We start from the raw sequence: 24,573 nt of genomic DNA, 5'->3' as shown, positions 1-24,573 counted from the left end.
TTCTGTAAATACAACAAAGGAATACATTTTGCACCAAATATTCTAAAACAGGACTTCATCACAACTCTGATTGTTTGCCTTATCTTTACCATTAGTACTTTCTTTGTATACTTTTATGTTGTGCTCCAGACAATCTGTTAGTATTGTGAGCAAGACATTCCCTCACACTCTGCTTCACCCTTCTAGTAGTACGGTACCGTCTGAGGAAGCACCTGATTACTTGATTATCCATGTTACTACCCTTGTTATAGTTTCTACTACAGCCTTTGGGATGTGTGGTAAATCAAACCCACTGCTACAACTCTGAAGTTTAAATATTATCGAACTGGTCCATAAGAGAGACTGTGTTTGGTAGCCTGATGCAACAAATGCTTGGTCATAACATAACTAGGCACAATATACTGTATGTAATGTAATGTTGGCTCTTATTAAATTCAGACCAATCCACAGTGAAGTCTAACGTATGTGATGCTATTAATGATGGCAAGGACAATGCAACATTTGATGTCATATGATGCAGCAGTCATGTACATTTATGTGGCGTTAGGATAACATGATAATCCTATATAGTTTTCCTTACTTTTTATGGTATGACCATAAGAGTACATCACAAATATGGTCGCTGAGGGCCAGATTTATCAAGGTTTTGCATCACCCTTGTGCCACGCAAGGATGACGCAAAACCTAAGTGAGATTTATCAAGTCATGCAAGGCCGCCTTGCGTGGCCCTACATGGTTTGATAAATCTAGTGTAACATGAGGCAGCGCAAATCGATGCCTTGTGTTACTCTACTGCAGGGAGGTGTTCCACGGGTGGACCGTGGGTGTTCCCACACATACACACATTCATTTAGGCACATTCCTAGATTTACTATTAGTGGTATACCTGGGAATGCATCAAAATGCTACGCCGCCTCAGGTGAGGCATAATGAGGAGAAATATCGCCTCATAGCCCACATAGAAAAAGGAAAATGCCTTTCAGGACTGTTTTTGTGCAGGAAGGTGTTCCTTACAATGCAGGCACCCTTGCACCTTGAACCAGAGTGTCTATGTTGGCACCAGGCAGCTAAAAATACGTGAGAGCTGGCAAAGGACAGGAATGAGCCATGTAATGGTAAAAACGGCACATACGTGCTCTTTCACGCAGCAAGGCGGCTTGCTGCGTTGCACTGCGTGAAAGAATAATTCTGGCCCTCAATTTCTTTTTAGGTTTTTGATGTTATCAGGCTGGACCACCAGACACAAACACATGCAGATCATGCTCATAAAAAATGCTGCAAGTGGTCCAAGGTACAAATCCAGGAAACGTGAAACTAGAACCGTAAAACAATAACATTGCTCTGGAAATTAACTGTATCATAATTTACATTTCCAATGTATATGTAATTTATGAAATACATCAGTTTTCTTATTAGGTATTTTGCAAATAATTTCCAGTTTCTTCGTTCTCTAAAACGTTTTTAATATATATAAATGTTCAAAAACATTGCTACTATATTTTTATGTGTCAAAATGCTTCCAGTGTCTTTCCATGTGTAATATGTTAGTTAACTGACCTTCCTTCATACATCATTATATTACAAGGTATTGTGACTTATGACGGGATACGAAGTTGAAAAACAGCTTTCATTAAATATCAAATGACTGTTGACAGAAGCGGTAACTACGCCAGTATAAAAACAGCATTGTTCGGAACTACTTAAAAAATGTCTACAGAACCTTACACCAAACACCCAAAGACACTTCTCTGTGGCATATAGGTTTGCGAGATGTCTGCCTTAATTGGTTCAACCATTTAAAAATGTTTTTGTGTGATGTTGAACTGTGGAATTTTATGTAACCGAGCACAAAAGGATAAGCAAGTAAAAAGGTGGATTTGACATAAAAGTGGTGTGGAAACCTTAAATAATGCATCTCTTGCAGCAGATAATATAATGCGATTCAAAGACCATAAACGGTACCCACTCAAGAACGTAACAACAAGAGGACACCCCTACCCCGCCCCATTATAAGTTTAAGTACGAAGTTTTATTAACGTGGACTGGTTACAAATATATAAATAATCCTTATGAAGTGATTGACCTGAACGCGTGTGAATATGGGCGATTCTCTTGCTGTCAGTCTATATCTGACGCTTTCAGGTTAGTCTTCCATGTGGATTCTCTTCCAAGCTGATGGTGATGCAAAAGTAACCTGATTGGATAGCAGAGAGGGGCGGTGCCACTTAGACTGGACCAATTCTGTCTTTAGGGGTTTCTCCAGCCCACAGCCATCTTGCTGTTATGGCAACGTATCTCCTTTACCAAGTTTCTGTTTGAAGTCAGGACAATTGGGTGGAGGGTGGCGCTGTGGGCTGAGGAAGGCACCAAAGGAGACCCTGCTGTTACGGCTGCTTCCTCTCAGTCTTGGTGGGGCACTGGATCTTGTAGCCCACCATGTAGGCCTGGACATACACACGCACCTGGTTAATTCTTAAGGAAGAGAGAAAGGAGCAGGCATCAGTCCAATAGCTGCCACAATCAGGTAATATGGTAGTACATAGGCTTTTACATTGAGGCATAAGCCGGCGCACTGTACTGAATTATGTGTGGGACATATTTACATATACACACGCTATCCAAAGATGGACTCCAGGCAATGCACTTCACATCTGAGTATTGAAATTTTAACAAGACTTCATTGAGCATAATCCTGTACATATCAGCCCTTTATATCATTGTGTCATTTATGTTTGGCTTGCTCATCCACTTTAGTTTACTTACTACTATATCTCTCCTGCTTCTCATCTTTCCATAATATTCCTTTGTGCACGGCTCTGTATGAAACGGATTTTTCAACTTATTTTAAGAGGGCGACTGGCGTTTCATGTACTATTCAATTACAATCAATGTAACTGACTTTACTGAGAGGCCACGAGAGACCACTGCTGCCAACGTCAACATATGACATTTAAGAAATAGATATGACTGGCACATCTTCAGTTTTTACTATTAACACAGAGGTACACTCATGCATATACATATGGTCGGGTAGTAATGCTTCAATGTACATTTTGGACCAGATTTGCTATATTTTAACGCAACGCAGTGCAACAACCAAATTAGCTGCATTGTGAAAGAGGAAAAACACTGTACAGCCGTATGCCTATTAAGACTGGCAGGCTGCCTGGCACTCCCTGGGCTGGCACCCTGAAGGGCTGCCTTGTGCCATGCACAGCCTTGCAGAGGTCAGTGTGCACTGTGTAGCGTAAGGTTTGTACTGGAAGCATATGCTTCCAGTATAGAGTCCTATGTCTAGACATACATAGAAGGATTCTACACACTGGATGTGTGCTGTGCACTTCAGCTCACAAGCAATGCATGTTTTTTAGAAATAAAAAAATGTCCCCTTATTATAGCCTGCTTCAAGAAGGCGTTAGTCAGACTCCCAGGATTATGGGGCATGGATTAGCAAATATTGCCGCACCAAAGTTAAAATTTTGTGGCACACAACTGCATTTTTTGCAGCACTTTATTTGGTAAAATGGCTTTAATTTTGAATGCTGCCAATTATATATTAGTAAGCTTATTATTATTACATAGAAACAAATAAAAATGTCCAATTAATAACACATCATCAATGCTTTTGTCAAAGTAAATTCTGCCGGAGCAAAAGCTTTCTTATTCTATTGCATGGGCGGCTTTCTTACTTTACCACGTAGATAAGTAAAAGATTTATTTCATCATCCGAAACCTTCTGCCTTTTGCTCACATGCCAATGGGCTACCTTGTGTTTTAACCCTTCCAGTAGTTTTACCAAAAATAGTTCTTTTGTAATGCTTTGCACTTTGCTGCTTTAGAAATGGTTTAAAAGTAGTAACATTGAAAATAGCTTTACTGTGTGTTCTGTGTTATGCGTATTTGTATGTCTTTTGGGGAACGGGCCAGTGACAAAATACAAATACCTATTATGTTTAATGTTAATTATCGGTGTACCGAAAATGGTGCTAGATGATGAACACAAACTAGATGGGTGTTTCTCTGCTCCGCACATTCTGGCATGTTACTGACATATCTCAGTGATCCATCATACGCCAGACCAGATGACATGTATGGAAAATGTCACTTACCCAGTGTACATCTGTTCGTGGCATGAGACGCTGCAGATTCACATGCTGTGCATTATCCTGCCATCTAGTGTTGTGCTCGGAGTGTTACAAGTTGTTTTTCTTCAAAGAAGTCTTTTCGAGTCACGAGACCGAGTGACTCCTCCCTTTCGGCTCCATTGCGCATGGGTGTCGACTCCATCTTAGATTGTTTTACCCGCAGAGGGTGAGGTAGGAGTTGTGAATATACTAAATGTGCCCATGCAATGGAGTAGGTATGTATGTACATAATGTGTATTAATATAATATTTATTTACAGATTTACAGTTTTAATCCAACTTCTAACAGCTACAGGCTCCCGGGGAGGTTGGAGGGCGCATGTGAATCTGCAGCGTCTCATGCCACGAACAGATGTACACTGGGTAAGTGACATTTTCCATTCGATGGCATGTGTAGCTGCAGATACACATGCTGTGCATAGACTAATAAGCAGTAATCTCCCCAAAAGCTGTTGCTTAGCCTGTAGGAGTTGACGTTGTTTGAAATAATGTTCTTAAAACAGCCTGCCCTACTGTGGCTTGTTTTGTCGTTAGCACATCTACACAGTAATGCTTCGTGAATGTATGAGGCGTAGACCAGGTGGCTGCCTTACAAATTTCTGTCATAGGTATATTTCCCAGAAAAGCCATAGTAGCGCCTTTTTTCCTAGTGGAATGTGCTCTTGGTGCAATAGGTAAATCTCTTTTTGCTTTAATATAGCAAGTTTGAATACAAGTTTGAATACATTTTAGTGTTTACTATCTACTGGTGTCCCTGTAATTTAACCTACACTGGCAGTACGATTTGCCCATTAAAAACTCGAATCCAGGAACATTTTCGGAATATACAAAAATCTGACACTCAAGCTCCACTGGTTGAACATTTTAATAACTGTCACTCACAACACTGTACCTTTTACTTTCAGTGGTTTACAACGTATTTCACCCTCCCCACGAGGCGGTAACAGGGCATTGCGACTACGTCAAGAAGAAAGTCGCCTTATTATCAAATACGACACAGTTAACACAGGTTTCAACAAAGATCATGAATGGTATTTTTGGTTACTGTAGAGAAAAGGCTGTCTTTTAGTTTCATAATTATACAGAGTTCTTTGTCATGATATTAAAACAGCCAGTGCTTGTATTTTGTTAGGCAATTGTCGCCTAGAATTTAAAACATTTCTTAATATTGTTCCAGATATAATTTCCTTCAGCTATTTCTTTTCTTTTCACTGTTATTTTCTTTATTTTTTTACTTTTACTCCCTCTTTCCCTTATATCTATACTTTTGGCTATCAGTTTCATTTAAGCACTTAATAATTTGAACCATATCTCTAGTCTGACTTTCCGTTTTATTTTTGGTTTACATTCTCTTTTCCCGCTCTTTAACTTTGCCCCATTCTTTTTATCTTGCTGCAATATCAGGTGATGTGCCGGTTATAAAACTTGACGTAGCAACGATGTGTATATACCTTTCGTGTTCACAACAACAAGTTCTTCATGATTGTTTTCTTTGACTAAATGTACCGTGCTAAAATGGCGGCCACCTTCTTCCTCTTTCTTTCTTAATGTTCACAATGACAATAGTCTGTCGTTTGTTTCTATCCGGAAACAGAAAGACGCTAGGATTTTTGCAACCGATAAAAGTTCATTTGGAGCGTGACGCTTAACGCGCCCGTCCCGGTTCTGAATGGCCTCTCGTTTATGAGAGTCGGCTTTTCCGACGTTAATAGAAGCTTAAGGTAAGGAGTTCTTCCCCTTTCTCTACTAATGGTCACTATGACAACAGTCGGACTTTCCTAACCGATAATAAGTTCTGTTTATTGGGAGCGCGACGCTTAACGCGTTTGTCCCGGTTACTGTCTGGTCTCACGACTATGAGAGTCGGGCTTTTCCGACTACAATAGAATTTTAAGGTAAAGAGTGGTCTCTGTTACGTACGGAGACTCTGTCTTTTTGTCCCACTGGATCTCTTCAATTAACCAACTTACATTATTGTTTGTAAGGTAGCATCTGTGACCCATGAACCTTATTAACATCTTAGATGAGCCCCAATGGCTTAAAATTTAACTTGTGTGCCTAATCAATCACACTATGACTACTAATATGAGTATTACGACTAAAAATACAATATGCTCTAAATAATTGTCACATAGTTGTCATGTAATGTAATCAATTTATATTATCAATGTATGCACATTTTTATGATACATCCTGTTTAATCTAATTACCTTTTGATTTTTTATTTAAGTGTTTTATTAACTAGCCTTATGGTATATTGTTCCCAGCACTGGCTTTTTTCCTTTTCTCCTTTTTTCCTTTTTTTCTTTTTTCCTTTTTCTTTTCTTTCTCTCTTTCCTTTTTCCTTTTCTCCTTGGGATCTAGGCATCAGATAGCTTATCTTATCTTACCAACTACCTTAGTGGTTTTGAAATTATTCACATATGACCTGCGCCTTTGTATCGGTTTCATCTATCACACAAATAGTGGTGACTCTTTTCGCAGAATATTCTGCCTTCTTGTTCACATTTCGGTGACCTTTGAATTTTTATCGATACTTTTTCACCAATACTTTTTCACCAATATTATCAATAAGTTTTTCCTTTGCTTTTCAGCCTTGAGAAAGCTCCGGCTTATAATGCCAGAGGGGGCGAAACACGTGTTGGCTGCTTCTCTTCCTTTCTTCTCGTGCTATTATTTTGGATGTTGCTTTTACTAAAGGATAAGAAGTGACTTTTTCTTTTGAACACTTGGAAGCAAAACAATTATTGTTAAAACAATGCAATAAACTTTGAATCTGTTTGCTTAAAGAATTTTTGAGTGGGACTTTACCTCTCTTTGATGGTGTATACTCTATTTTAGAGGACGCTTGGGTCCCTGTCCTCTGGTCGAGTCCCCTATCTGCTGAATTAGGCATTTACACAGGAGAATAGTATTTTGGACCCTCTCCATTTTTGGAGCCTTGCTTTTCTAACATTTTACTATCCATCTGGCAATGCCTTGTTTGGATATAGGATTACCTGCATGAGGTTTTTGGAAGGCAACGAACAATTGTTTTGTTTTACGAAATTGTTTTGTTCTGTCAATGTAATTCATTAGTGCTCTTTTTATGTCTAATGTATGTAAGGCTCTTTCGGCTATTGAGTCTGGTTGTGGAAAGAAGACTGGGAGTTCCACTGTTTGATTTAGGTGGATTGGTGATATAACCTTTGGTAGGAATTTGGGATTTGTACGGAGAACCACTTTATGTTTATGTATTTCTATAAAGGGTTCTTGTATAGTAAATGCTTGTATCTCCCTTACTCTTCTAAGTGATGTGATAGCTATTAGAAAGGCTACTTTCCAAGTTAAGTATTGCATTTCACAAGAGTGCATGGGTTCGAATGGTGGTCCCATGAGTCGTGTTAATACAATATTAAGGCTCTACGAAGGTACTGGTGGTGTCCTTGGGGGTATGATTCTTTTTAATCCCTCCATAAAAGCTTTTATGACTGGGATTCTAAAAAGCGATGTTGAATGTGTAATCTGCAGATAGGCAGATATTGCTGTGAGATGTATTTTAATTGAAGAGAATGCTAGCTTAGACTTTTGTAAGTGTAATAAGTAGCTTACAATGTCCTTTGCGGAAGCATGTAGTGGTTGAATTTGATTATTGTGGCAATAATGAACAAATCTTTTCAATTTTTTTGCGTAACAATGTCTTGTCATAGGTTTTCTAGCTTGTTTAATGACCTCCATACATTCTTGTGTAAGGTCTAAGTGCCCAAATTCTAAGACTTCAGGAGCCAGATTGCTAGATTGAGCGATGCTGGATTCAGGTGTCTGATCTGTTGTTTGTGTTGAGTTAACAGATCTGGTCTGTTTGGTAATTTGATGTGAGGTACTACAGATAGGTCCAACAGTGTTGTGTACCACGGTTGGCGAGCCCAGGTTGGTGCTATGAGAATTAGTTTGAGTTTGTTTTGGCTTAGTTTGTTTACCAGATAAGGAATGAGTGGGAGAGGGGGAAAAGCGTAAGCAAATATCCCTGACCAACTGATCCATAACGCATTGCCCTTGGATTGAGGGTGTGGGTACCTGGACGCGAAGTTTTGGCATTTTGCGTTTTCTTTTGTTGCAAATAGGTCTATTTTCGGTGTTCCCCAGCGTAGACAGTAATCCTGTAGGATCTGGGGATGAATTTCCCATTTGTGTGTTTGCTGGTGATCTCGACTAAGATTGTCGGCCAACTGGTTCTGAATGACTGGGATGTATTGTGCTATTAGGCGAATGTGATTGTGAATTGCCCAATGCCACATTTTTTGGGCTAAGAGACACAGTTGTGGTGAGTGTGTCCCTCCTTGTTTGTTGAGATAATACATTGTTGTCATGTTGTCGGTTTTGACAAGAATGTGTTTGTGGGCTATTAGTGCTTGAAATGTTTTTAATGCTAGAAACACTGCCAACAGTTCTAAATAATTTATGTGGAGTTGTTGTTGTTGATTGTCCCATTGTCCCTGTATGCTGTGCTTGTTGAGGTGTGCTCCCCACCCCATCATGGAAGCATCTGTTGTGATCACAACTTGAGGCACTGGGTCTTGGAATGGCCGCCCTTGGTTTAAATTTATAGGGTTCCACGATTGAAGCGAGAAGTGTGTCTGGTGGTCTATCAACACTAGATCTTGGAGTTGACCCTGTGCTTGTGTCCATTGTTTTGCTAGCCACTGTTGTAAGGGCCGCATGTGTAGTCTTGCGTTTGGGACAATGGCTATGCATGAAGACATCATGCCTAGAAGTTTCATTACAAACCTTACCTGGTAGTGTTGGTTTGGCTGTATGTTTGATGTTATATTTTGGAACGCTTGTACTCTTTGTGGACTTGGCGTGGCAATCGCTTTTTGTGCGTTGAGTGTTGCTCCCAATTATTGTTGTATTTGGAATGGCTGCAGATGTGATTTTTGGTAATTTATAGAAAACCCTAGTTTGTGTAGAGTTTCTATAACGTATTGCGTGTGAAGAAGACACTGTTGTTGAGTGCTGGTTTTTATTAGCCAGTCGTCTAAGTATGGGAATACGTGCATGTGCTGTCTCCTTATGTGAGCGGCTACTACTGCAAGGCATTTTGTGAATACCCTTGGGGCTGTTGTTATCCCGAACGGTAACTGTAAGGAAATGGCTCCCTGTTGCAGTTACCCCCCACTTTTTGCCTGATACTGATGCTGACTTGACTGAGAAGTGTGCTGGGACCCTGCTAACCAGGCCCCAGCACCAGTGTTCTTTCACCTAAAATGTACCATTTTCTCCACAATTGGCACAACCCTGGCACCCAGGTAAGTCCCTTGTAACTGGTACCCCTGGTACCAAGGGCCCTGATGCCAGGGAAGGTCTCTAAGGGCTGCAGCATGTCTTATGCCACCCTAGGGACCCCTCACACAGTACAGACACACTGCTTGCCAGCTTGTGTGTGCTGGTGGGGAGAAAATGACTAAGTCGACATGGCACTCCCCTCAGGGTGCCATGCCAACCTCACACTGCCTGTGGCATAGGTAAGTCACCCCTCTAGCAGGCCTTAAAGCCCTAACGCAGGGTGCACTATACCACAGGTGAGGGCATATGTGCATGAGCACTATGCCCCTACAGTGTCTAAGCAAAACCTTAGACATTGTAAGTGCAGGGTAGCTGTAAGGAAATGCCTCCTTGGCATGGTTACCCCCTGACTTTTTGCCTTTGCTGATGCTATGTTTTGAATTGAAAGTGTGCTGAGGCCTGTTAACCAGGCCCCAGCACCAGTGTTCTTTCCCTAACCTGTACTTTTGTTCACACAATTGGCACACCCTGGCATCCAGGTAAGTCCCTTGTAACTGGTACCCCTGGTACCAAGGGCCCTGATGCTAGGGAAGGTCTCTAAGGGCTGCAGCATATCTTATGCCACCCTGGGGACCCCTCACTCAGCACACACACACTGCTTGCCAGCTTGTGTGTGCTGGTGAGGACAAAACGAGTAAGTCGACATGGCACTCCCCTCAGGGTGCCATGCCAACCTCACACTGCCTATGCAGTATAGATCAGTCACCCCTCTAGTAGGCCTTACAGCCCTAAGGCAGGGTGCACTATACCATAGGTGAGGGCACCAGTGCATGAGTACTGTGCCCCTACAGTGTCTAAGCCAAACCTTAGACATTGTAAGTGCAGGGTAGCCATAAGAGTATATGGTCTGGGAGTCTGTCAAACACGAACTCCACAGCACCGTAATGGCTACACTGAAAACTGGGAAGTTTGGTATCAAACTTCTCAGCACAATAAATGCACACTGATGCCAGTGTACATTTTATTGTGAAATACACCCCAGAGGGCACCTTAGAGGTGCCCCCTGAAACCTTAACCCACTACCTGTGTAGGCTGACTGGTTTTAGCAGCCTGCCACACTCGAGACATGTTGCTGGCCACATGGGGAGAGTGCCTTTGTCACTCTGTGGCTAGTAACAAAGTCTGCAATGGGTGGAGATGCTATCACCTCCCCCAGGCCGGAGCTGTAACACCTGGCGGTGAGCCTCAAAGGCTCACCCCCTTTGTTCCAGCACCACAGGGCATTCCAGCTAGTGGAGTTGCCCGCCCCCTCCGGCCACGGCCCCACTTTTGGCGGCAAGGCCGGAGGAGATAATGAGAAAAACAAGGAGGAGTCACTGACCAGTCAGGACAGCCCCTAAGGCAACCTGAGCTAAAGTGACTCTGACTTTCAGGAATCCTCCATCTTGCAGATGGAGGATCCCCCCAATAGGGATAGGAATGTGACCCCCTCCCCTTGGGAGGAGGCACAAAGAGGGTGTAGCCACCCTCAGGGCTAGTAGCCATTGGCTACTGCCCTCCCTGACCTAAACACACCCCTAAATTCTGTATTTAGGGGCTCCCCTGAACCTAGGAAATCAGATTCCTGCAACCTAAGAAGAAGAGGTCTGCTAAGCTGAAAAACCCTGCAGAGAAGACGGAGACATCAACTGCTTTGGCCCCAGCTCTACCGGCCTGTCTCCCCCCTTCTAAAGAAACTGCTCCAGCGACGCTTTCCCCAGGGACCAGCGACCTCTGAATTCTCAGAGGACTGCCCTGCTCTAGAAGGACCAAGAAACTCCTGAGGACAGTGGCTCTGTTCATCCAAGACTGCAACTTTGTTTCAAAGGAGCAACTTTAAAACAACTGCGTTTCCCGCCGGAAACGTGAGACTTGCTACTTTGCACCCGACGCCCCCGGCTCGACTTGTGGAGAAACAACACTTCAGGGACGACTCCCCGGCGACTCCGAGACAGTGAGTAACAAAAGTTGTCCCCCCTGAGTCCCACAGCGACACCCGCAGAGGGAATCCCGAGGCTCCCCCGGACCGCGACTGCCTGACTCTCAGATCCCGACGCCTGGAAAAGACCCTGCACCCGCAGCCCCCAGGACCTGAAGGATCGGAACTCCAGTGCAGGAGTGACCCCCAGGAGGCCCTCTCCCTTGCCCAGGTGGTGGCTACCCCGAGGAGCCCCCCCCTTGCCTGCCTGCATCGCTGAAGAGACCCCTTGGTCTCCCATTGAAACCTATTACAAACCCGACGCGTGTTTGCACACTGCACCCGGCCGCCCCCGTGCTGCTGAGGGTGTACTTTCTGTGCTAACTTGTGTCCCCCCCGGTGCCCTACAAAACCCCCCTGGTCTGCCCTCTGAAGATGCGGGTACTTACCTGCTGGCAGACTGGAACCGGGGCACCCCCTTCTCCATTGAAGCCTATGTGTTTTGGGCACCACTTTGACCTCTGCACCTGACCGGCCCTGAGCTGCTGGTGTGGTAACTTTGGGGTTGCCCTGAACCCCCAACGGTGGGCTACCTTGGACCCAACTTTGAACCCTGTAGGTGGTTTACTTACCTGAAAATCTAACAAACACTTACCTCCCCCAGGAACTGTTGAAAATTGCAGTGTTGAGTTTTAAAATAGCTTATTGCCATTTGTGTGAAAACTGTATATGCTATTTTGATAATTCAAAGTTCCTAAAGTTCCTAAGTGAAATACCTTTCATTTAAAGTATTGTTTGTAAATCTTGAAACTGTGGTTCTTAAAATAAACTAAGAAAATATATTTTTCTATATAAAAACCTATTGGCCTGGAATTGTCTCTGAGTGTGTGTTCCCCATTTATTGCCTGTGTGTGTACAACAAATGCTTAACACTACCCTCTGATAAGCCTACTGCTCGACCACACTACCACAAAATAGAGCATTAGAATTATCTCTTTTTGCCACTATCTTACCTCTAAGGGGAACCCTTGGACTCTGTGCATGCTATTTCTTACTTTGAAATAGTACATACAGAGCCAACTTCCTACAGGAACACTTTAAATTGATAGTGTATGCCGTGTATCACAAACCTTAAGTATTTTCTGTGGGAAGGACGGATGGGTATGTGAAAGTACGCATCCTTGAGATCCAATGTTGACATGTAGTCTTCCTTTTTTAATAAGGGAACCACGTCTTGAAGTGTTACCATGTGGAAGTGGTCTGATTTGATGAATAGATTCAGTGTTCTGAGGTCTAAGATAAGTCTTAACGTTTTGTCTTTCTTTGGAATTAGGAAATATAGTGAGTAGACACCTGTTCCTTTTTGATGGTTGGGTACTAACTCTATAGCTTGTTTTTGTAACAATGCTTGGACTTCTAGTTGTAACAGGTCTAAATGTTGTTTGGACATATTGTGTGCCTTTGGGGGCACATCTGGCGGGAATTTTATGAATTCTATGCAATAACCAAGTTGGATAATGGCTAGGACCCATGCGTCCGTAGTTATGTGTGTCCAGTTCTTGTGGTATGCAGTAAGTCTCCCCCCCACTGGTGTTAAGTGTTGAGGTTTTGTGACATTGAAGTCACTGTTTGGTTTGACTTGTTTTAGGGCTTTGGAATTTTCCCCTTGGTCTTGGGAATTGTCCACCCCTATATGAGCCTCGAAACCCTCTTCTCTGGTATTGTCCCTGATAGGTGGGTCTGGTTTGCGAGGTGGAAGGCTCTGGTGTTTGCGTACGAAACCCCCCTCTAAATTGTGGCTTTCTAAATGTGCCTCTGCTTTGTGGGGAGTAGAGCGCGCCCATGGCTTTGGCCGTGTCTGTGTCCTTTTTTAATTTTTCAATTGCTGTGTCCACCTCCGGCCCAAACAATTGTTCCTGGTTAAAAGGCATGTTTAACACAGCTTGCTGGATTTCTGGTTTGAATCCGGAGCTTCGTAACCATGCATGCCTGCGAATGGTTACCGCAGTGTTGACTGTCCGTGCTGCTGTGTCTGCCGAGTCTAATGCGGACCTTATTTGGTTGTTGGATATTGCTTGTCCTTCTTCAACCTGTTGGGTACGTTCCTGGTGTTCTTTGGGCAAGTGCTGTATAATGTGTTGCATCTCGTCCCAGTGTGCCCTGTCGTAGCGAGCCAGTAGGGCTTGCGAGTTTGCGATCCGCCATTGATTGGCTGCCTGTGCTGCTACTCGTTTGCCCGCTGCATCAAACTTCCTACTCTCCTTGTCAGGCGGTGAAGCGTCTCCTGATGATTGAGAGTTTGCCCTCTTTCTTGCCGCTCCTACAACCACCGAGTCTGGTGTAAGTTGCTGTGTTATGAACACAGGGTCCATTGGGGGAGGTTTGTATTTGTTTTCCACTCTAAGTGTGATAGCCCTTCCTTTCACTGGCTCCTGGAAGACCTGCTTTGCGTGCTTGAGCATGCCTGGGAGCATTGGCAGACTTTGGTAGGAAGTGTGGGTGGATGCCAAGGTGTTGAATAGGAAATCATCGTCTTTTGGCTCTGAATACATTGCTACATTGTGGAATGTAGCTGCCCTTGATAGTACCTGCGTATATGCAATACTGTCCTCTGGAGGTGACGGCCTTGTTGGGTAACAATCTGGGCTGTTCTCTGATACCGGAGTATCATATAAGTCCCATGCATCCGGATAATCCTGTGTCATCCCTGTATGGGTTGGTGACTGCATTGGTGGTGTTGTTACGGGGGACAGCTGTGGTGAATGTAGTGGAGAAGGTTGTGGCGAAAACCTTGGTGGTGGTGTTTTATCTCTTGCCACCTTTGCCTTTGGCTGCATTTCTGACTCATGAAATGCCAGCTTTCTTTTGGTTTTAATTGGAGGAAGAGTTTGTATTTTCCCAGTATCTTTCTGGATATGCAGCCTCCTTTGGGTATGGTCTGGTTCCCCCATACCTATTTCCTGCTCAAATCTATGTTCATGCATTTGGCCGGAAAGTCCTTGCTCTTCCATGTAAGAGCCAAGTTTCGGCTCTGAAGCCGCTTTTTTCGGTACCGAAGCTTTCGACACAGTCTTTTTCGGTTCCACGTAACTTTTCTCACCTTGGGTGAGTCGGAATCTCGGTGCCGAGATCGATCGGAGCCTGAATCTCGACCGGAGTCGGATGTCTTCGGCATTTCTTTGGTCTTTTTCGGTGCCGATGTTTGGTCACCGTCTTTTCGTTGGGTTAAGCCATGGCCTCCTGGCGGTGGCATCCCCTTGGCCTATACGATTTTTGTGTGAGTCTTGGACGGGGCAGTTTTACTCACTGTTTTCTGCGTCGTCGCGGGCCGCTCACTTTCGGAATCGTCAAGAGTCCGTTCCCTGGATGGAAATTCTTTCCTCCTCTTTGACGTCGAGTTGTTCTCTTGGTGTCGACGCCATTTGCAGTCTTCTGGCTCTTCGATCGCGTAGGGTCTTTTTCGATCAAAATGCCCGACAGGCCTCACAAGTATCCTCCCTGTGTTCTGGTGATAGACACAGATTACACACCAAGGGGGTCATTCTGACCCTTGCGGCCGGTGACCGCCAGGGTCACCGACCACGGGAGCACCGCCAACAGGCTGGCGGTGCTCCCTCGAGCATTCTGACCGCGGCGGTTCAGCCGCGGTCAGAAGCGGAAAGTCGGCGGTCTCCCGCCGACTTTCCGCTGCTCGGGGGAATCCTCCATGGCGGCGGAGCGTGCTCCGCCGCCATGGGGATTCTGACACCCCCTACCACCATCCTGTTCCTGGCGGGTCTCCCGCCAGGAACAGGATGGCGGTAGGGGGTGCCGCAGGGGCCCCCGTAAGAGGGCCCGCATAGTATTTCAGTGTCTGCAAAGCAGACACTGAAATACGCGACGGGTGCAGCTGCACCCGTCGCACCCCTGCAACTCCGCCGGCTCCATTCGGAGCCGGCATCCTCGTTGCAGGGGCATTTCCGCTGGGCCGGCGGGCGCTCTTTTGGAGAGCGCCCGCCGGCCCAGCGGAAATGTGAGAATGGCCGCCGCGGTCTTTTGACCGCGGTGCGGTCATTTGTCGGCGGGACTGTGGCGGGCGGCCTCCGCCGCCCGCCACAGTCAGAATCAGCCCCTAAGTGTTGGTCTGTGTAAGGATACTTCGAGTGGCACTTCGGACAGAAGCGGAAGGGGGTCCGGTCCATTAGTTTCGTCGATGGACGCGGTCGGGCTGACCCGGCCCTGCTGAAGAGCGGAAGCCCCGAAGGGCCGCCGCAGCGCTTCTACTATCGGTGTTGATACGCTAACACTAAACCGGTACCGAGCGCGAACAATACAGTCGAATTTTCGATATTTAGCTAACTTTCCCGATTCAAAATACAGAGCGAAGAGGAACACGTCCGAACCCGATGGCGGAAAGAAAACAATCTAAGATGGAGTCGACGCCCATGCGCAATGGAGCCGAAAGGGAGGAGTCCCTCGGTCTTGTGACTCGAAAAGACTTCTTCGAAGAAAAACAACTTGTAACACTCCGAGCCCAACACTAGATGGCAGGATACTGCACAGCATGTGTATCTGCCGCTACACATGCCATCGAACACATATATCCACCACTGGCCAACGCGGATTACGTCTTTGCAATACTTTACTGTGAACATAAGTGTGTTGCCTCATCAGGGGTACGAAGTGCTAGAGAAATGAAACTATAAAATGTAACCAATACATGAGCAGGCAGCAGAACTGAAAAGTTTATTTAAAAAGCACATTCATGGTACAGTTGTAGTAGAAATGGAGCGTGCTCGGTAACCGAAACACCATTTCAAAAAATGCTGAAAGATGATTTAATTTATAATTTGGAATGATCTAACACAGTGGTTCCCAACCTGTCGTCCGGGGACCACTGGGGGTGCGGGAAGCCTTTTCAGGGGGTCCGCGACTGCTTGAAAAATTAAAACATATTAACAGATTAGTTCCCCAGCTTTCAATAATGACTCGGGGGTCCCCGGATTCCAATAACTATTCAGTGGGGATCCCTGGGTTCCAGTTATGATAAAGTGGGGGTCCACAGAAGTCAAAAGGTTGGGAACCACTGACCTAACAGAATCATCAAGCACAGTACATGGGAGTAGATGAGATACATCTGTCGCCTACAAGCAGGTCACAACTGGCAGTTTCTATAAAGAAACAGATCAAATAACTTGCATCGCAGAGGGCACTGACTCACAAGTTGTTGGCCATATTTAACACAGCCCTTTACCGGGAGACGCGTGTCTGCGTGGTCTTCCCTGCCTCACCTTCCTATATTTTGTAAATTATTTACTTAACCGGCCCATAAATAGCAAAGGAGAATAAATAATTTCTCAAACATTTCAAACCGGTTTTAAATAAGTAAATTAGTACGTGTAGATGTAGGAAAGTACCATCTTGCCTGGCATGTTACCCCCATTTTTCACTGTATATATGTTGTTTTAGTTGTATGTGTCACTGGGACCCTGGTAACCCAGGGCCCCAGTGCTCATAAGTGTGCCTGAATGTGTTACCTGTGTAGTGACTAACTGTCTCACTGAGGCTCTGCTAATCAGAACCTCAGTGGTTATGCTCTCTCATTTCTTTCCAAATTGTCACTGACAGGCTAGTGACCATTTTTAACAATTTACATTGGCTTACTGGAACACCCTTATAATTCCCTAGTATATGGTACTGAGGTACCCAGGGTATTGGGGTTCCAGGAGATCCCTATGGGCTGCAGCATTTCTTTTGCCACCCATAGGGAGCTCTGACAATTCTTACACAGGCCTGCCACTGCAGCCTGAGTGAAATAACGTCCACGTTATTTCACAGCCATTTTACACTGCACTTAAGTAACTTATAAGTCACCTATATGTCTAACCTTTACCTGGTAAAGGTTAGGTGCAAAGTTACTTAGTGTGAGGGCACCCTGGCACTAGCCAAGGTGCCCCCACATTGTTCAGAGCCAATTCACTGAACTTTGTGAGTGCGGGGACACCATTACACGCGTGCACTACATATAGGTCACTACCTATATGTAGCTTCACCATGGTAACTCCGAATATGGCCATGTAACATGTCTATGATCATGGAATTGCCCCCTCTATGCCATCCTGGCATTTTTGGTACAATTCCATGATCCCAGTGGTCTGTAGCACAGACCCTGGTACTGCCAGACTGCCCTTCCTGGGGTTTCTCTGCAGCTGCTGCTGCTGCCAACCCCTCAGACAGGCAGCTGCCCTCCTGGGGTCCAGCCAGGCCTGGCCCAGGATGGCAGAACAAAGAACTTCCTCTGAGAGAGGGTGTGACACCCTCTCCCTTTGGAAAATGGTGTGAAGGCAGGGGAGGAGTAGCCTCCCCCAGCCTCTGGAAATGCTTTGTTGGGCACAGAGGTGCCCAATTCTGCATAAGCCAGTCTACACCGGTTCAGGGACCCCTTAGCCCCTGCTCTGGCGCGAAACTGGACAAAGGAAAGGGGAGTGACCACTCCCCTGACCTGCACCTCCCCTGGGAGGTGTCCAGAGCTCCTCCAGTGTGCTCCAGACCTCTGCCATCTTGGAAACAGAGGTGCTGCTGGCACACTGGACTGCTCTGAGTGGCCAGTGCCACCAGGTGACGTCAGAGACTCCTTGTGATAGGCTCCTTCAGGTGTTAGTAGCCTTTCCTCTCTCCTAGGTAGCCAAACCCTCTTTTCTGGCTATTTAGGGACTCTGTCTCTGGGGAAACTTTAGATAACGAATGCATGAGCTCAGCCGAGTTCCTCTGCATCTCCCTCTTCACCTTCTGATAAGGAATCGACCGCTGACCGCGCTGGAAGCCTGCAAACCTGCAACATAGTAGCAAAGACGACTACTGCAACTCTGTAACGCTGATCCTGCCGCCTTCTCGACTGTTTTCCTGCTTGTGCATGCTGTGGGGGTAGTCTGCCTCCTCTCTGCACCAGAAGCTCCGAAGAAATCTCCCGTGGGTCGACGGAATCTTCCCCCTGCAACCGCAGGCACCAAAAAGCTGCATTACCGGTCCCTTGGGTCTCCTCTCAGCACGACGAGCGAGGTCCCTCGAATCCAGCGACACCGTCCAAGTGACCCCCACAGTCCAGTGACTCTTCAGCCCGAGTTTGGTGGAGGTAAGTCCTTGCCTCACCTCGCTGGGCTGCATTGCTGGGAACCGCGACTTTGCAAGCTTCTTCGGCCCCTGTGCACTTCCGGCGGAAATCCTTCGTGCACAGCCAAGCCTGGGTCCACGGCACTCTAACCTGCATTGCACGACTTTCTAAGTTGGTCTCCGGCGACGTGGGACTCCTTTGTGCAACTTCGGCGAGCACCGTTTCACGCATCCTCGTAGTGCCTGTTTCTGGCACTTCTCCGGGTGCTACCTGCTTCAGTGAGGGCTCTTTGTCTTGCTCGACGTCCCCTCTCTCTGCAGGTCCAATTTGCGACCTTCTGGTCCCTCCTGGGCCCCAGCAGCGTCCAAAAACGCCAAACGCACGATTTGCGTGTAGCAAGGCTTGTTGGCGTCCATCCGGCGGGAAAACACTTCTGCACGACTCTCCAAGGCGTGGGGGATCCATCCTCCAAAGGGGAAGTCTCTAGCCCTTGTCGTTCCTGCAGTATTCACAGTTCTTCAGCCTAGTAAGAGCTTCTTTGCACCAACCGCTGGCATTTCTTGGGCATCTGCCCATCTCCGAGCTGCTTGTGACTTTTGGACTTGGTCCCCTTGTTCCACAGGTACCCTCAGTCAGGAATCCATCGTTGTTGCATTGCTGATTTGTGTTTTCCTTGCATTTTCCCTCTAACACGACTATTTTGTCCTTAGGGGAACTTTGGTGCACTTTGCACTCACTTTTCAGGGTCTTGGGGAGGGTTATTTTGCTAACTCTCACTATTTTCTAATAGTCCCAGCGACCCTCTACAAGGTCACATAGGTTTGGGGTCCATTCGTGGTTCGCATTCCACTTCTGGAGTATATGGTTTGTGTTGCCCCTATCCCTATGTTTCCCCATTGCATCCTATTGTAACTATACATTGTTTGCACTGTTTTCTAAGACTATACTGCATATTTTTGCTATTGTGTATATATATCTTGTGTATATTTCCTATCCTCTCACTGAGGGTACACTCTAAGATACTTTGGCATATTGTCATAAAAATAAAGTACCTTTATTTTTAGTATAACTGTGTATTGTGTTTTCTTATGATATTGTGCATATGACACTAAGTGGTACTGTAGTAGCTTCACACGTCTCCTAGTTCAGCCTGAGCTGCTTTGCTAAGCTACCATTATCTATCAGCCTAAGCTGCTAGACACCCTATACACTAATAAGGGATAACTGGGCCTGGTGCAAGGTGCAAGTACCCCTTGGTACTCACTACAAGCCAGTCCAGCCTCCTACAGTAGACTATTACAAACATCTCCTGCCTGTCAGGTGTGGCCGTCCACCTTTCACTCGTTGACGGGTACAGAGCAGGGACATTACACGCTCGGATCGCTGCACTGTCTAGCAGTGGCAGCACGTACACGCACACGCACGTCATGACGTGCGGCGTGACTACCAATAGGAATGCAAGAGTGAAAATCACTGCATACAGTGTTGCCAGATTGGGCGATTTCCCGCACAAATGGGCGATATTTTTCCCATTTGTGCGGGAAAAAAACCTAATTGCGGGAGCCTGATTGTTGGGCTATTTTTAGCCCTGTGTGCGCAAAATTGTTTGCGGGGTTGCGCCGCCGGAGATACTGCCCTGGCCAGGCCCCGCCCCGTGAGATAGGTGTCCTGACTGTCCTCCCGAGTCGCGGCGCACACACAGCAGCAGGCAGCAGCGTGTGTGCTGCGCAGTGTCGCATCAGGGGGCCGTCAATTGGTAGCGCTTTCGCGCGCTACTAGATTGACGGCCCTCTGCCCCACTGAGAGCGCGGCCATACATCACAGAGCTCTCAGTGGGGCAGAGGGCCGTCAATCTAGTAGCGCAAAAGCGCTACCAATTGACGGCCTCCTGGTGCGACACTGCGCGGCACACAGCAGCCGCCAGCCACGCAGCGCGGCCCACGGTGTTTAGCTGATGGGGGCAGAGGGCCATTAATCTAGTAGCGTGCGAAAGCGCTACCAATTGATGGCCCTGCCAAGAAGTATTGGCCTGCCCCGCGGCATTATTTAAAATGCCTGCGTGGGTGGGCACCGCGTGGTGAGCGAGGAGCGAGCGAGTCAGTCAGTGTGTGGCACACTGTTTACTCACTGGCTAAGCTGCGCACATGGTGGTGTCCTCTGGTGTGTGGCTCTTCTCTTTTTGGGCCCTGCCATGAGCCTCAGCCCTCAGCCTGCACAGGTGTGGTGTCCCCCCTCCCCCCTTGAAAAGTCTCTTTTGTTGTGCGCTTCAGGCTTGGACCCCGAATTAAAGCCAGCACCCAGCCCCAGAGTGCGTGATTGGGGCCCGGTACAGGGGAGACACCCCTCCTGGCCCCTTCCTGTTGTGTAGGTGCTACCTACGTCCCCTACCTACACTGACGTGCGGCCGGTTGGTGCGCAGCTGCGTAAGACAAGGTAAGTGTCCTTCAATTTGTACCTTTGTGACTTGTTGTGAGTAGATGTATTCCTTATTTTTAATATTCAGAGGCTAATTGTGGCTTGAGAGTTCATAGGATCTAAAGCATGGCAGGATTGAATAAGAATGAGTGGCACAGCCAGTTCTTAATTTGTACATAAAAACGTGCCGGTGTCCACAGCTCTCCTCTTAAACACGCAGCTGCTGCAATTAAATGTGCAAACACGGAATACTAGGGCAGCGTAATCCTAAAGCCACGTTGGGCCTCTTTAGTCCACTTTAAGCCATTTCACCTCACTCCTGCAGCTTTCTGCTCTCTCCCTTTCTGGCGCTCTTTTTCATTTTTGCATTCCTCCGTCTTTCCCATATGTGTCTTTTGCTTGCAGCAAATGCTTGAGGCAGGAAAAAAGAGTGCCGTCCCTCAAAAACAAGTGCCAGTGCTCTGCACCGGAAACAACAAGCACAAATTAAGCACTGGGTGGAATCACATGAAGGTTGGTGATGACAAAGAGTTATTGTGTTCGTCTTGTAGTGCAAAGGGGTTACCAGCTGAGTTGTGCAGTGTGTGCTTTGCAGGGCATTTAAATAAAAATAAATCATTCAGTTTGGGTATTACTTAAACTATTTTATCTGAAACCTTTTTGCACGTTTGGTAGCAGTCTGTCTTATACTGCCAGTAATGCAAGTTTAACCTAATGACTTACATTTGCACAACACACAATTCTCCATTGCAGCAGTGAAGATTTAGTTCTGTGGCTTTTTGGTTACACACAGACCTTTCAGTGCATTAACTAATAAAGGTTTCATAATATACAGTGATTAACTTAACTTTTTTATTTTAAGGCATGAGTTATGTATGTGGCTGCCTGAAAGAGAATATATATATATTTTTTTTTCAGCCACACGTTTAACCCTGCCCCATTGCATGCAGCATCACTGTTCCCATACTTTTTTTAATGCACCTTGAGCTGTGTGCTCAGCTGATTTATTCATTTATTTCACTCCAGTTTTAGGCAGTGCAAGCACAAATGTGGTCTCATTGGCTGAGCTAAGCGAAATGAGGGTACATGGTCAGTGCACAGCCTCACTGTATGGTTCTGTTAGTGATCTGAGTGCCTAAATTATTGACATCACTTGTAGTCATGCTCTGCTCAGCGTAGCCATTACTTGCATTTGACACAAAACACTAGCCTTTACCAATAATTTAAGTTCAAGTTCACAGAGTTTGGGTCACTGTGTTCTGGCCTCTGGTAGCAATTTGCAGAAGGGTGTCTATCGCCTCACACAAACAGCCTTTTTCACCCCACACAAGGATGTATTTTTCTGCAGGGCCCTGTTGACCTCTACTGTCCAGGGTAGAGGTAGCCCGCTAAAACAAGTGTAGGGGTAGTGCCTGAGTCTGACGTCTGAAGGAGGCAGGAAATGAGTGAAATGTTGGTCTGCTGCCCATTTAATGAAAAGTCCAGAAAGTAGAACAGTAGTAGAGCAGACTGCAGATACACACTGGGAATGCCAGATGGCTACTTGCATTTCACCTTTATCTACAGTGTGCATCTGAAGGCAGTGAAAAGAACAAAGGTTGTGCTTTGAATCCATTTGGGGGGTGTTGATTATCATAGGTTAATGACAGAGCTAATGTAGCAAATGTTATCTTTGCATGTTGGGGCTGACATATTGGGATTAACAGGACTTGAACTGTAAAATGCAAAGGGAAAACAGGATTGGGTCTGCTTTCCACAAACTTGAGTTTGGCATGAAAAGTTGAGTAAGTATGAGGGGTAGTCCATTAAGATGTATAACCTTTTGCTGTTATCAGTGAGTTGTTGCTTTATTACAAAACCAGTTTGAAAGCTAGAGCATACCTCTTATTTAACCTTGAATACGAGGGAGTTGCCATACTTTGGCTCATTCCCCATTTCAAAACATGAAAAATCCAAAGAGTCAATTGTCTGCCCTGCAACCAATCACTTGCCCGGCGTGTGTAATGCAATGAATAATCTAGGCACTGTGAGTTTCACATATTTGCTTACATTAGAAATGAGATTTATGCTTTAAAATGTTTGCTTCAGCCTACGATTGCATTAGTTCATTGTTAAAAGTTTGGGTTACTTTTTGGGCTGGGACTGGTTCATTTGGGCTTACTTTGGGCTGGTCGTTCAACAGCTTTGGGTTATAGAAGGTGTAGGAAGTTGGCTCTGTATGTGCTATTTCAAAGTAAGGAATAGCATGCACAGAGTCCAAGGGTTCCCCTTAGAGGTAAGATAGTGGCAAAAAGAGATAATACTAATGCTCTATTTTGTGGTAGTGTGGTCGAGCAGTAGGCTTATCAAAGGAGTAGTGTTAAGCATTTGTTGTACATACCCACAGGCAATAAATGAGGAACACACATTCAGAGACAAATCCAGCCAATAGGTTTTGTTATAGAAAATGAAAATGTCACTTACCCAGTGTACATCTGTTCGTGGCATCAGTCGCTGAAGATTCACATGTTGTGCATAGCCCGCCATCTGGTGTTGGGTCGGAGTGTTACAAGTTGTTTTTCTTTGAAGAAGTCTTTCGAGTCACGGGACCGAGGGACTCCTCCTCTTTGTCTCCATTGCGCATGGGCGTCGACTCCATCTTCGATTGTTTTCCCCGCAGAGGGTGAGGTAGGAGTTGTTTGTTAGTAATAGTGCCCATGCAATGGAGTGAATAAGTATGTACCTATTTAAGATTTAATATATTTACAAATGTACAAAGTTGAAGCTAACTTCCAAACGGCTACAGGCTCCCGGGGAGGTGGGTGGGCACATGTGAATCTTCAGCGACTGATGCCACGAACAGATGTACACTGGGTAAGTGACATTTTCAGTTCGATGGCATCTGTCGCTGTAGATACACATGTTGTGCATAGACTAGTAAGCAGTTATCTCCCCAAAAGCGGTGGCTCAGCCTGTAGGAGTGGAAGTAGTCTGAAATAAGGTTCTTAGTACGGCTTGACCTACTGTGGCTTGTTGTGCGGATAGCACGTCTACACAGTAGTGCTTGGTAAATGTGTGAGGCGTAGACCATGTGGCTGCCTTACATATTTCGTGCATTGGAATATTCCCTAGGAAGGCCATGGTAGCGCCTTTCTTTCTGGTTGAGTGTGCCCTTGGTGTAATGGGCAGTTGTCTTTTTGCTTTAAGGTAGCAGATTTGGATGCACTTAACTATCCATCTGGCTATACCCTGTTTCGATATTGGGTTTCCTGCGTGAGGTTTTTGAAATGCAATAAACAGTTGTTTAGTTTTCCTGATGTTTTTAGTTCTGTCGATGTAGTACATTAGTGCCCTTTTGACGTCTAATGTATGTAGTGCCCTTTCAGCTATGGAATCTGGCTGTGGGAAGAACACTGGTAGCTCTACCGTTTGATTTAGGTGGAACGGTGAAATAACCTTTGGCAAAAATTTTGGATTGGTCCTTAGGACTACTTTATTTTTGTGTAGTTGGATAAAAGGTTCTTGTATTGTAAACGCCTGAATTTCACTTACTCTTCTTAGAGATGTGATGGCGATGAGAAATGCAACTTTCCAGGTTAGGAATTGTATTTCGCAAGAATGCATAGGTTCAAAGGGTGGACCCATGAGTCTTGTTAAGACGATGTTGAGGTTCCATGAAGGAACAGGTGGTGTCCTTGGTGGTATAATTCTTTTGAGGCCTTC

At 45.7% G+C, this 24,573-nt stretch overlaps 1 protein-coding gene across 1 annotated transcript in view; it reads right to left on the bottom strand.

The window, feature by feature from the left end:
* Positions 1-1,438: 1,438 nt before the first annotated feature.
* Positions 1,439-24,573, bottom strand: part of LOC138282912 (latent-transforming growth factor beta-binding protein 4-like) — a 269,263-nt gene continuing 246,128 nt past the window's right edge. Inside the window, exon 22 of the mRNA XM_069220935.1 lies at positions 1,439-2,472. Coding sequence (XP_069077036.1) covers positions 2,385-2,472 — 88 coding nt within the window. The 3' untranslated portion in view covers positions 1,439-2,384. The remainder of the gene's footprint in view (positions 2,473-24,573) is intronic.

The sequence above is a fragment of the Pleurodeles waltl genome, chromosome 2_2 (genome assembly GCF_031143425.1).
Source record: "Pleurodeles waltl isolate 20211129_DDA chromosome 2_2, aPleWal1.hap1.20221129, whole genome shotgun sequence".
NCBI classification, from domain to species: Eukaryota; Metazoa; Chordata; class Amphibia; order Caudata; family Salamandridae; genus Pleurodeles; species Pleurodeles waltl.
Note: the sequence above shows the minus strand (reverse complement) of the source record. Positions and strands in the feature narration are given on the sequence as shown.